The sequence below is a fragment of the Mustela nigripes genome, chromosome 4 (assembly GCF_022355385.1).
Source record: "Mustela nigripes isolate SB6536 chromosome 4, MUSNIG.SB6536, whole genome shotgun sequence".
Classification (NCBI taxonomy): Eukaryota; Metazoa; Chordata; class Mammalia; order Carnivora; family Mustelidae; genus Mustela; species Mustela nigripes.
In genome coordinates this window covers 71,530,505-71,543,372 of record NC_081560.1, presented here as the reverse complement: position 1 = coordinate 71,543,372, position 12,868 = coordinate 71,530,505, and the positions used below count along the sequence as shown (strand labels likewise).

Here is a 12,868-nt window from a genome sequence, read left to right as displayed (position 1 = left end):
GTTTACTGACCCATGCTCACTCCTACTAGCAGTGATGAGTCAAAGTTATTTCTTGTAAATGTCATCACATTTTTGGATACAATTAAGATACTTTTTGAATAAAGAGTATGTGAATAAAGAGCATGCTGTTCTTCTAAGATAGATTTGAACTAGTTTAAAAAATATGTAAAAAATAATTGAATCATTCATTTAACATATATTTGGAGCTGGCCTACTAAAGCCTCTTACAGGTATGCCAGAGCCTCATGGAATGACTTTTGGCTTTAGAGTCAAATCTGCATTTGACACCTGATTTAACTTTTTACTGGCTATATGATCTTGAGCAGATTGTTTTAACAATATAAGTACCATTAAGTACCATTAAGTACCATTAAGATTGTGAGGATTAAATGAAATAATGATTGGAACAAGCTTGGCTAGGTTCATGGAGGAAGCTTTAGATCTATATAAAGTGGCTTTTTTCCCTCAAGGGACTTCAGTCTAATCATTGAAAAAGACTTACTACAAAACAGTTTTTAAGAAGTAGTAGGTTAAGGCATGTAACATGGTGATAGAACCAGAGTGCTGGAATTTAAACCCGTGTTTGTGTGACATCTTCCACTGCACATTTTTGTAATAATTGTCTATTGGAGTTGTTCTAGGGGAAATGGAAATGAAGGGATGAATATCAAATAATGGATTAGAAGGAATGTTGAGAACAAAGTGAAGGGGAAAAATAAAGATGACCTTGTGTTGTTTGAACTAGAGAACATGGAAAACAGTGGTATGTTAATATAAATAGAGAAGTAAGGACAGTGTGGAGTAGTACCTTAATTATAAGAGGAGAGCAGTGAGTTTGGTTTTAGCTAGTTTTTTTGAATTTGGAATAAATACTTTCAAATGCTGTAAAGGTATAAAATGGAGTCATTGTGAACAAAGTACCATTTTTTATTAGAGTTTGGGTCTTAATAACCATAAATAATCAGGAGGGTTTTCTAAGCTATGAGAAAGGAATCAAAACATGGAACCAAGGATCAGAATAGTTGTATACAAGAAGAAATGAGGAAACAGACAAAATTGTGAGATAGACAAGAACCAGGGAAGGGCAGAGAAGAAACAAAAGGGAGATGAGTTTTTACAGTCATTTAACATGAATCTAGAACGCGAATAGGCAGTTCACAGCAGAGGAAACCTACAGGCCAATAGAAGTTGAAGGATATATAATCTCAAAAATAAAACCATCATGTTCTAACAAAGTTCAAAACTCTTAAGACTCTGTGTTGCTGAAGTTTTGGGTAAATACTTAAATAACACTGTTATGGGTTAAAATTAATATAACTCTTTGGAATATGGCATTATGTTGAAATTTTAAATATTAAATATTTTAATCTTATTTGTAAGATTTATCATACAGAAAATCCACAAATGTGTGCAAGACATACTTACGAGGATTTATGTTGTAGCATTATTTGTAATAGTGAACATTTGGAGACAACCAAATGTCTGTCAATAGGGGTTAGTTATATAAGTTATGAAATAAGTTGATGATAACTTGTATCTGGCCAATTTGGGACAGAATGAAAGAAGAGGATAGGAGAGAGAAAGGAGAAGCTGGGCAGGAGGGGGTTGGAATAAAGAAGGCAGCATGGGTGCATATGAAAATAGAAGTGAGAAATTGTATTAGTCAGAAAAAATTATAATTAGCTCCTTTGTTCTTTTTCCCACTAAATATTAAATATACCTTGTTTTTATGACCCAAGTTCAACATTATAAGGAAAAAAAATCACTTTTTTATAAAATAATACCTGTAAAACAATATAGAATAAAGACATGAACACCAAAAAATAAATGAATAGATTAAAAACAAAAAATATCTGGAAGTGTCTGTATAAATTAAAAATCTTCCTTTTCTTGCCTCTGCTCCCCAGTTCTGCTAGAGTTAATCATTGTTACTTTTGACATGTATTCATCCAGATGTTTTTTTCTGTGTGTGTGTAAATGATTTTTTTAATAAAAAATGAGATTTTATAGACTTTTTTACTCGGTAATAAAACTTTTTAAAAATGTCTGTCTGTACCTGTAAATAGCTCTATATCATATATTTTTAGTACACGTTCTAAAATGGCATAAAATTCAATGGTGATCTGTTGAAATATTCTCTCATTCATTTGTGTTACTTTAGTTTTAAATGGAAAAATTAGCCAAAAATACTATTTAAGTCACAATACCTGTAACTCTTGATCTGTCATCTTTTTTGCCCCTGCCCTAGTACACATTTTATGCATGCTGTAATTTTGAACTGACCGTAAAACTCACAATTCTAATTCCTTCACTCTCTTTTTTGTTTAGTTTCTCCATTGATTCGATGGTAATAACTGAATCTGATGTCCAGAAAACAGTATATCCTGGAAGTTGTCTAAACCAGAACACTGATGGTACAATAGAGGTATTGTATCTTTAAATTGTGTGCACTGATATTATTTTTCTTACTGGTATTTTTATATCTGCAGTAATTATCCAATCTCATATTTGCTGAGAGGTAAGCATAATATATAAAGTCTTATATAAAACACCCAGAATAATACATAAATAAAGAAATTTAATGTATTTTCGTAGCATAGGACTAACACAGTTAAAATTGAGAGTTTTTTCTCTCTAAAAATTTTCTAATTTAAAATTTGTCTTGTTTTGTATAACATTAGCTGTATTAACAAATTAGTTTCAATGCCCTTGCAACAGCTTTTCTTGCCACCATAGGAAGTTGAATCAGTTCACGTCTAGAATAGTATTTAGGAATCCTCAAAATTCCCAAAAGATATGGCTGGAACAATAGACAAGGCTTCCTTCAGCACAGGCCATCTGATATATAAAAGCCCCTCATCTTTTACAGTATAGGCCTGCACATTCTGCCTATCCTCAACATTTTATATACTCCCATTTCGTAGCCACTTTTCTGAAACTTGCAGCTGCAAAACCCTTATTTTACTTCAGTAGATTTTTGATTCTTAACTCCTATAGAAAACAAAGATTATTGCATTCTCTTGTTTTGGATAGAGAGGAGAGATGTCTACATATCTTGATTCTTCTATACTCATCCTCTATGGAGTATTCAGATAATTAATAAATAGCTTTGATGCTGAGAATATGTTTCTATTTTTTTTAACTTTATGTTTTTTCTAGTTGAAAAGGTAATTTGTATTTGCAGAGAATTGGACAGTATTAATAAATATTAGGAAGATAAAAATTGCTTATAATTTCATAAGCAAAGATAGCCACTATTAACATTCTTAAAATTAAAAACTTCTTAATTATATTTATGAAGTGTCTTTATTGCACTGTAGAACTGTGTATTGGTAATTAGAATATATAAATATATTTCTCACTTAGCATCATTAAGTTTGGTGTATTAAGTACATTTTTTGTAAGTGCATTATTTAGTAGAATTATACACTAGAATTATTCACGAGAATTATTATTTTTAAATAAGAACAGAACTAAAACATACTTACTGGAACTTTACAGAAGTTTTCTAAGAAACATTGATCTTTTGAGGATATTTGAGGATAGAATTTTAAAAATAAGTGATGTGTGATTAGTATAAACAAGTATGTTATATTTTGCTCTTTAATTTAGTTTTCTGGTGATTTTGGAGTGAAACAGGAAACAAATATGGTTAAGTTGCTGGAAAAACAGTACCAAGAACGATTAGAAGAAGAAGTAGCTAAGGTAAGTTTATACTTTGGCAGGTTATTATGGTTTATATTCCCTTTAGGCCTTTAAAAAAAATAGATTTTAGGGGCGCCTGGGTGGCTCAGTGGGTTAAAGCCTCTGCCTTCGGCTCAGGTCATGATCCCAGGGTGGTGGGATTAAGCCCAGCATCATGCTCTCTGCTCGGCGGGGAACCTGCTTCCTCCTCTCTCTCTGCCTGCCTTTCTGCATACTTGTGATCTCTGTCTATCAAATAAATAAATAAAATCTTAAAAAAAAAAAAACACATAGATTTTATTGATAGTAATGCACTTTTTTTTTAAGTTTAACTATTTTAGTAGTCTCTATACCCAACATGAGGCTCGAACTCAAGACCCTAGAGTTAATGCTCCACTGATCAAGCCACCCAGATACCCCTGCACTTTATTTTTTAAAATTGTTATTACATAGCTTATCTTTAAATTGTCAGCTACTGCTATCAACTGCATTTGCCTTTTAAATGGATTATTCTGTGAATTTTTCTTTAAGAAAAGCATTTTTCTACTCAACCAAGTAGTTATGTGTTTGGGTATCTCTCTGCTGAGTAGTGTTCTATTGTACGGACAAACCTTTGTTCATCGCCTGTTGATAAAAAGTTGGGTTTCCAGATTTGGCTTTTATTAATAAAACTTCTATGAGCAAAAAAAGAAAAGCATTTTTCTTAATATGGGATAGTAATTAGAAACTTTTCAGGGACGTCTTGGTGGCATAGTTGGTTGAGCATCTGCCTTCAGCTCAGGTCATGATCCCAGAGTCTTGGGATCTAGCCCCATATCGGGTCCCCTGCCCAACAGGAAGTCTTCTTCTCTGTCTCCCTCTCCCCCTGCTTGTGCTCTCTCTCTCTCGTGCTCTCTCTCAAATAAATTAATAGATCCTTTAAAAAAAAAAAAAAAGAAACTTTTTAGAATGCCATAAAAAGTCTTTATAAATTTGTTGCCTTGTGAATAATATCTTATAATGGAGTTTCACCTCCCCTGAAGGTGGGGAATATGGTAGGAAATGAGAGAGAAAGTGCTTAGTCTTCTATATATTCTCTTTGCTTATCTCCTCCCAGAGAAATTACTATAATGTTAACTATAGATACCGTTAGCTGCTGTGCCCAGAGGTATTCTTTTAAACTCTTCTTTCTTTCTTTCTCTCTCTCTCTCATTCTCTCAAATAAATAAGTAAATCTTTAAAAAAAATAAATGCTTATGCCTGATTGGGGTCTTATATTGGAACAGTTAAATTCTGATTTTCTTTGCTGCTTTTTTATAATACTTCAGCTGTTCCAGTATAACAATCCCCGTGGATATGGGCACTTTAAAGGAGGAGGATGTTAAGGTATACAGGAAATACATAAGGAATTAGGTTAAACATAAATCAGAAGGGGAAGACCCAAGAAATATTATGGGCTGAAGGACTTAATCACTTCTGTATTTGTACTGAATGTTTGCTTCTTGGAGATCAAAGTAAAAAGTGAGGCACCATAGCTCTCCTTATTTAGTTCTTTAAAGAAATGCAGATTTTCTCTTGCACATCACTCTTTAAAAAATTTCCCAAGTGAAACATGATAGCAGGGCATTATAGCAATTATGAGCATGAGGCTTGATATAGGATATACCATGCTTTAAATTCTTGTTCTTCTGACTTACTACATTTATGATCTTAGGAAAGTTACTTAACTTCTGAGTCCATTTTCTCTGTGTGAAAAGAGGGAAAAAAGGAAGAAATAATTTTTATAATGATTCAGTGAACTAATCTACCTAAACCACCTAGTAGATGATAAAGACTCATAAATAAGATTTTTAAAGTAGTCATATTACTGTGATAATGGTGATGTTACAAATATGTATTTTTTAAAGATTTTATTTATTCATTTGAGGCAGAGAGATTGTCAGAGGATGAGCAGGGGGAGAGGCAGAGGAAGAGGGAGAAGTAGACTCCCTGCTGAACCAAGAGCCCAATGGGGGAACTCTACCCCAGGACCCAGGGATCATGTAGTTAGATGTATAACCATCTGAGCCACCAGGTGCTGATAAATATTTTTTGTAAGACATTAGTCAGCTAAGCAGATGGCAGAGCACCAAAGTGTATAGGACATTGAAAACTGTCCCTAAGACACCCAAGGTACTGTGGTCCAAGAAATTCAGCTTGATATTAGAATAATGCAGATTGTTGACATTCACTACCAATACTGATAGGATTATACTCTATCCTCTTAGATAGGATGTTAGAAAAAGATTAAGAACCCTTGTTTAAAAAATACAGGGTGTATAGAAGAAACCCAGTTAGGGGTAGCGATTCCTAATATACATCATATTAGATTCAACCTGTGATTTGTGTACTTACTACTGAAAATAAACATTTATTTATATTTCACTGCCAGACAGTGTTTTAAGTGCTAGGGTATAGCAGAGGTAAAAGAAGATGAAGTGTTTGCTCCCATAGATCTTACATTCTAGTTGGTGCAGATAGACCCTGTTATAGATGGTGGCAAGTACTATGAAAAGAAAAAAAACCTAGATAATAGAACTATTAGGAAATCCCATGGTGTTATTGATACAAGGTTATCACGGAAGACCTCTTAAAGTGGTAGAAGAACCCTGAAGGAAATGGGAGAGTAAATCACGAAGGTAACAGGTTGAGTACCTTTTGAGAAAGTGTTTCGAAGAGGTGGCCAGGAGTGTGAAGACTACTTGCCCAGCCACAGCTTTGCTGAATTAGAGGACAGTTTGATTCAGTCCTACCACCCTCACAGTTAGGGGACCCATTCGGTGAAAAATTGTGAAATCCTGGCACAGATTTATCTTCTCAGCAGATGTAGCTGGATACAGGAGGAATAAATAAAAGGGAAAAGGACAAGGGCTTGCCCTTCAGGGGAAGGTAATTGCTGTAGGTTATTTGGCATAAGCAACTGGGAGAATGAAGTTGCTATTAGGTGTCAGAAAAGACTACAAAACAGTAGTTTTTGGAGAGGAGAGGTAGACCTTCAACATAAGAATCCAGACCCATTAAATGCAAAAACTTCATAAATGTTTAAAAATAAATATTGAATAAGTGGTAGTTATATGAATCTAGAGTTCAGGAAATAGGTAAGACTAGACATGAAAATATGGTAGCCTGTAGGGCAGTGTTTTTCAAACTGTGAGTTAAAACTCACAGCTATAACTCATCTTTAAGTTATAAAAACAGTTTATTGGTTTGAGTCCAGGATTTTAACATAATAACATAATAGGAAAGTTCATTACATAAGGGTGCCTGGCTGGTTCAGTTGGGGCGGTGCTCTTAATCTCTGGGTTGTGAGTTCAAGCCCCGTGTTGGGTATGGAGCCTACTTAAAAATTAATAATAAACACGGGTAACTATGTACACTTTGGGTGTCAATATAAAATATTTTTTTATTGGTATGTATGTGTTTACCCTGGTTACAGTGAAAAAATTTGAAAAACACTAATGTAGTGACTGTATATAGAAGAGAGGTCTGGGAGCTGAGTCTGGATAATGCTAATGTTGAGAGGTCAGAGAAATGAGGAAGAACAAAGAAGATGGAGAAAAAGCAGTGAATTAAATATGGGAAGAACAAAGATTGCATTACAGTAGACAAGTAATAAAAGTATATCGAGAAGAATGTATTAAACTGTGTCAAAGCTTTCTGATAGGTCAAGAATGATTAGAACTGCGAATTAATTATTGGATTTTACAATGTGAGATCATGGGTGACTTTTACAAGAACACATTTGATGGGGTGATGCAGACAAACTGATTAGATTGGATTTGAGAGAGTGAAGGGGAAGAATGAAGAAGGAATTTTACTTGAAAGAAGATCAGAGAAATAGAGTGGTAGCTCAGTATAATAGAGCAAGCCAAGCAGTACATTTTTGTTATTGCTGTTTTGTTTCTGTTTAAGAAGAAAGATATCATATTTCCTTGTTAATAGAGATGATTAAAGAGAGAAGGAAAAAATAGCTAATTCAGGAAAGAGAGAAAGAGTTGTTGGAGCAGTGTCCTTGAGAAGAGAAGAGATGTAATCCCTGGAAGGTTGCCATTAGATAGGAGCATGGCAGTTTAATCCATAATAACAAGAAGGAAGGCAGAGAATATTGCTTCATGATTCAAGATGTGTTCAGATACAGTATTTGGAGCTTTGGAAGTTCTCTTCTGATTGTTTCTATTTTCTCCCTAAAATAAGAAGAAAGATCAGCACCTGAGAATGATAAAGGAAGAGAAGACACTGAAGGTTTGAGGCGAGAGGGCTGTCTGGGAGAAGGAATAATAAGTGGAAAAGACAAGGGAAATTGAGTAGATTTGCCCAGTGTCCTGAAGGGCTCATGCAAGGGTAATAGTTTACAGATTTAAAATAAGACCAGTCAGCTTGGTTGAATTTTTTTTTTTTTTTCTCCTCAGCTAAGCTCGTTTTATACAGGCAGAGAGTACACAGAGTCACCTGTAATCACAGGTGGAATTTCCTTAGATAGCATAGTGAAATGGAAAGGAGAGAATAACGAGGTAATTGAGTCTTCAGTTGAGTTTTTTAGTTTTCAGACCATATAGCTCTTTTAATTATTTGTTACTCATTTCTAGCTAAAGAAAGTGATCTTTATGATACAGACTTTTCAGAATTTCAAAAACTTCCTTTGTGACCTAACATGGCCAGATTTTTGTTGTTGTTATCATCTTTCCTGAGGTTTAATTTGCATATAATGAAATTCAGCAGCTGTAAGTGCAAAATTTGGTGAGTTTTAACAGGATGTTTAGTTATGAAACCAACTCAAAATGGAGATATAAAACATTTACATCACCCCCAAGTTTGTTCATATTCCTTTGGAGACAGTCACCTTCTTTTTATATTGCTCGATTCTGTTTGCTAATATTTTGTCAAGGATATTTATGTTTGTTTTCGTGAGGAACATCATCCATAGTTTTGTTTTCTTGTACTGTCTTTGGCTATGATATCAGGATAATAATGCTGGCCTTGTAAAGTGTTGAAATATATTCCCTTTTCTATTTTCTGGAAGAATTTATGTAGAATTGGTTTTAGTTTAGTTTATTTTATTTTGGGGGAGAGGGGCAGAGGGAGAGGGACAAGCAGACTCTGCACCGAGCACGGAGCCCAATGCGGGGTTCAGTCTCACGACCCTGAGATCATGACCTGAGCTGAAATCAAGAGTAGACACTCAACCAACAGCCATCCTGGCACCGTGGTACTATCTTATTCTTAAATATTTTGTAGAATTTGCTAGTGAAACCAACAGGGCCTGGAATTTTCCTTTACAGAAGGCTTTGTTAATCTAGGAATTCAATTTCTTTAATAGTTTTTTTTTTAAGGTAATCTATTTTAGAGTGAGCTTTGTTAGTTTGTGTCACTCAAGGAATTGGTCCATTTCATCTAAACTGTTGAATTTATGTTGGTGAAGTTGTTTATACTATTCTTTTATCACTTAATGTTTGTGGGATCTGTATGTTATCTCTGTTTTCTCTTTTTTCTTTCTCATTCGGGCTAGAAGTTTATCAGTTGTATTGATATTGTCAAGGATCCAGCTTTTGGGTTTTCAAAAAATTGCCTTTGTTTTACTTTCATTGATTGCTTTTCTTTATTTTTTACTTGTTTCTGCTTGCTTTGGGTTTAAGTTGCTTTCTTTTTCAGGTTTCCTAAAAGATCTTTCCTCTTTCCTAATACATATATTTAACTGCTGTAAGTTTCCCTTTAAGCACATCTTTAAACTGCGTTCAACACGTTTTCATTCAATTGAAATATTTGGTTTCTTTTGTGACATCTTTGATTCGTGAGTTACTTAGAAATATGTTGTTAAATTTCTACATTTTAGGGGTTTTCAGATATCTCCCTGTTAACTTTTAATGTATAATTTTTAATTTCTTTGTGGTCAGACATACCTTGTATGATTTCAGTTTACTTTTTTTTTTTTTTTAAGATTTTATTTATTCATTTGACAGAGATCACAAGTAGGCAGAGAGGCAGGCAGGGAAGGGGGGAAGCAGGCTCCCTGCTGAGCAGAAGCCCGATGTGGGGCTTGATCCCAGGACCCCGAGATTATGACCTGAACCGAAGGCAGAGGCTTAACCCACTGAGCCACCAAGGCGCCCCTCAGTTTACTTTATTGCCCTAAATATGTTCTGGTTGAATGTTCTATGCATATTTGAAAAGAATGAGTATTCTGCTGTTCAGACTTCAGTTTTCCTCTGGTATTATTTCTCTTTAGCCTGCCTTGGCAACAAATTTGGCATACAACATACTGTATGTCATCTAATGTTTGAATTGTATATTGAACATTTTGAATATTGTATGGACACTGGGTCTTAAAATATTCTGGAAAATGTGAATTCTTTTTTAAAAATAGTCAGACCACAAGTTCTGTTTCACCTTCCTCACACAAATTTCTTCAACTTTTGATGCCCTCTGCAGTTTGCTTGCTTTTGTTTACTTTTCAGATCTCTCTGGTAGTTGCTTTTATATTTTGTTCACTTTTCAGTTGTGGGAGAGAGGGGCCATAGTGGGTTTCATTTGTGCTAACTAGAATTACTAATCTCTGTCTTATTTTTTTTATTCCACAATTTAGATAGAATTATTGCTTTATACCTATCAGCGTTTAGATTTATCTACATATTTACAAAAAGAACTTTTAATGCTCTAATCCTTTTTGCATCTAATGGCTGCCTTCTAGGATCTTTTTCTGCCTTTTGAGAAACATCCTTTAGAAATTCTTTCACTTACAATCTACTAGGAGCCAGCTTTTTATTTCATGCTTTTATTTTGCTTTTATTCCTGAAAGTTGGTTTTATTGACCATTCAAATCTGGGTTGACAGTTATTTTAATGTTAGAACTTTAAAGATAACCTTTCATTGTTTTCTGATTTCCTCTTGTTTCTGCTAAGAAAGTCCTTGTCATTTTAATTGTTGTTCCCAAATAGGTAATACATCTTTTTATTCTGGAAACTTGTAAAAACTCTTTGGTGTTCTCTTTATTTGTCCTTCCAAGATTCATTTGTCTTCTCCATTAGGAGCGATACCTTATGTATTCTCATCTATTACCCATGAAAGAGTTCCTTTCCATTATTCCCTAATATATCCTCCTGACACAGTGGTTAGATGTTGGATGAACATTCCCACTCTATCCTTCATCTCTCTGCTTCTATTCATATTTTTAATCTTTTTGTCTGTATTGCATTCTTAGTATTGAGAGACAAGCAGATCAGATTCAGAACAGGAAATTAAAGTAAAAGCTAGTCTTGAGGTCTTACCACTAATTGGAGAAGATTAAAGGCATGTAAAATAGAGACTATCTCTGTCACTTTCTGTAAGATTTCTTTTAGTTTAAAACCGTTTTGAGGGGCATCTGGGTGGCTCCATTAGTTAAGCATCTGCCTTCAGCACAGGTCAGATCCCAGGGTTCTGGGATCAAGCTCTGCATCAGGCTCCCTGCTGAGCAGAGAGTCTGCTTCTCCCTGTCCTTCTACTCCCCCCTTCCCCTGCTCATACTCTCTTTCTCTCTCTTTCAAATAAATAAAATCTTAAAACTTAAATAAACAAATAAATAAATAAAACCATTTGACTGGTAACTTGCTTTTTAAATTCTTGCTGGTATGATGTGGATGGAACTAGATGGTATTATACTAAGCAAAGTCAGTCAATCAAGAGAGACAGTTATCATATGATCTCACTTATATGTGGTATTTAAGAAACAAAACAGGAAATCATAGGAGAAGAGAGGAAAAAGTAAAACAAGACAAAACCAGAGAGGGAGACAAACTGGCAAGAGACTCTAAATCGTAGGAAACAAATTGAGGGTTGCTGGAGAGGAAGCAGGTGGAGGGAAAGCAGGTGGACGGATGGGGTAACTGGATGATGGACATTAAGGAGGATGTGATGTAGTGAGCACTGGGTATTATAAAAGACTGATGAATCACAGGCCTGTACCTCTGAAACCAGTAATACATTATATGTTAATTAATTTAAATTTTGAAATTATTTAAATAAATAAATTCTTGCTGATATTTATAAATCTAATCCTTTTTGTTTATTTCTTTAGGTCATTGTGTCAATGAGTATAGCATTTGCTCAACAAACTGAACTATCTAGAATAACTGGGGAAAAAGAAGATACTACATTGTCAAAACAAGCACATGCTTTCTGTCAGCAAGAACATTTAAATGAAATGAAATTATCAGAGGGTCAAACTTTTGAAGCAATGGACATGAAATTTAAAGAAGAATTTAAACCACTTAGTAAAGAGTTAGGGGAAGATGGAAAGGAAGTTCTCTTATCAAAAAATGATAATCTTGATGATATACTAGAGTCGAAGGACCATGAACGGACTATTTCAGAAGAAATGTTCTCCAAAGATAAAACATTTATAGTCAGAGAACCTGTAAGTATGGTTTCCTTGTATAAAAAATTGTGGCTTCCCTCAAGATAAAAATATTACCAGTAATTAATGTTTCTTAATGAAAAAGGAAAGTATCTAATCTAGTCTTGACTTAGGGATTCGAATTATGAATATGTTTTATTACTTACATATGAATAAATGATTTAATACTATTATTAAATAAAACAAGTCTGGTTCATAGTATAGTTAATCTTGTACATATTGTGAATGGTAAAATCTCATTATAAGTTATACCTGCATTATTTTTGTTTTAGTCAATTTAAGATTATTGTCTTATAGTTTAGGAATATGTATGAATAAAATATTTGCTTCATTTAATGTGATGATAACATCACAAGGAAATAGCTACCTGTTTAAGAAGAAATTTAAGATACTGTACTCTATCTACTAATTCTCTTCTTCTTTGCTTACTCATTAATGGAGGCTCTATTCTGTCTATACCACAACCATTTGTGCATTTAGCAAAGTAGTAAATCCTACATTTTAAAATTACTTAAATCCAGATTTTTTATTAATGTTCAGGATGTTGTCTTGTTTAGAGTCATATTCAAATAAAATTGTCCACTTCTACATGAAGTGCAAAACTAAGGTATTTGTGAAAACCTCTTTATTTTACCAGCAACTGTTCATTTAAGTAGTAGTTCTTTGGGAATTGAAGTAAGTGTGAACTTCATTAAGGAGTTGATTTCCTATGAATTTGAGAAAGTGGAATATAAAGCCTTTATTTCCAAATAAAAATTATTAAAAGTTGTTTCTTAT

The 12,868-nt window shown here is 33.9% G+C and overlaps 1 protein-coding gene across 7 annotated transcripts in view; it reads left to right on the top strand.

The window, feature by feature from the left end:
• Positions 1-12,868, top strand: part of AKAP9 (A-kinase anchoring protein 9) — a 191,328-nt gene that overhangs the window by 102,742 nt on the left and 75,718 nt on the right. For all 7 annotated transcript variants that reach the window (XM_059396875.1, XM_059396877.1, XM_059396876.1 and 4 more), the window contains 3 exons: positions 2,329-2,425; positions 3,613-3,705; positions 11,753-12,091. In XM_059396875.1, coding sequence (XP_059252858.1) covers positions 2,329-2,425; positions 3,613-3,705; positions 11,753-12,091 — 529 coding nt within the window. The remainder of the gene's footprint in view (positions 1-2,328; positions 2,426-3,612; positions 3,706-11,752; positions 12,092-12,868) is intronic.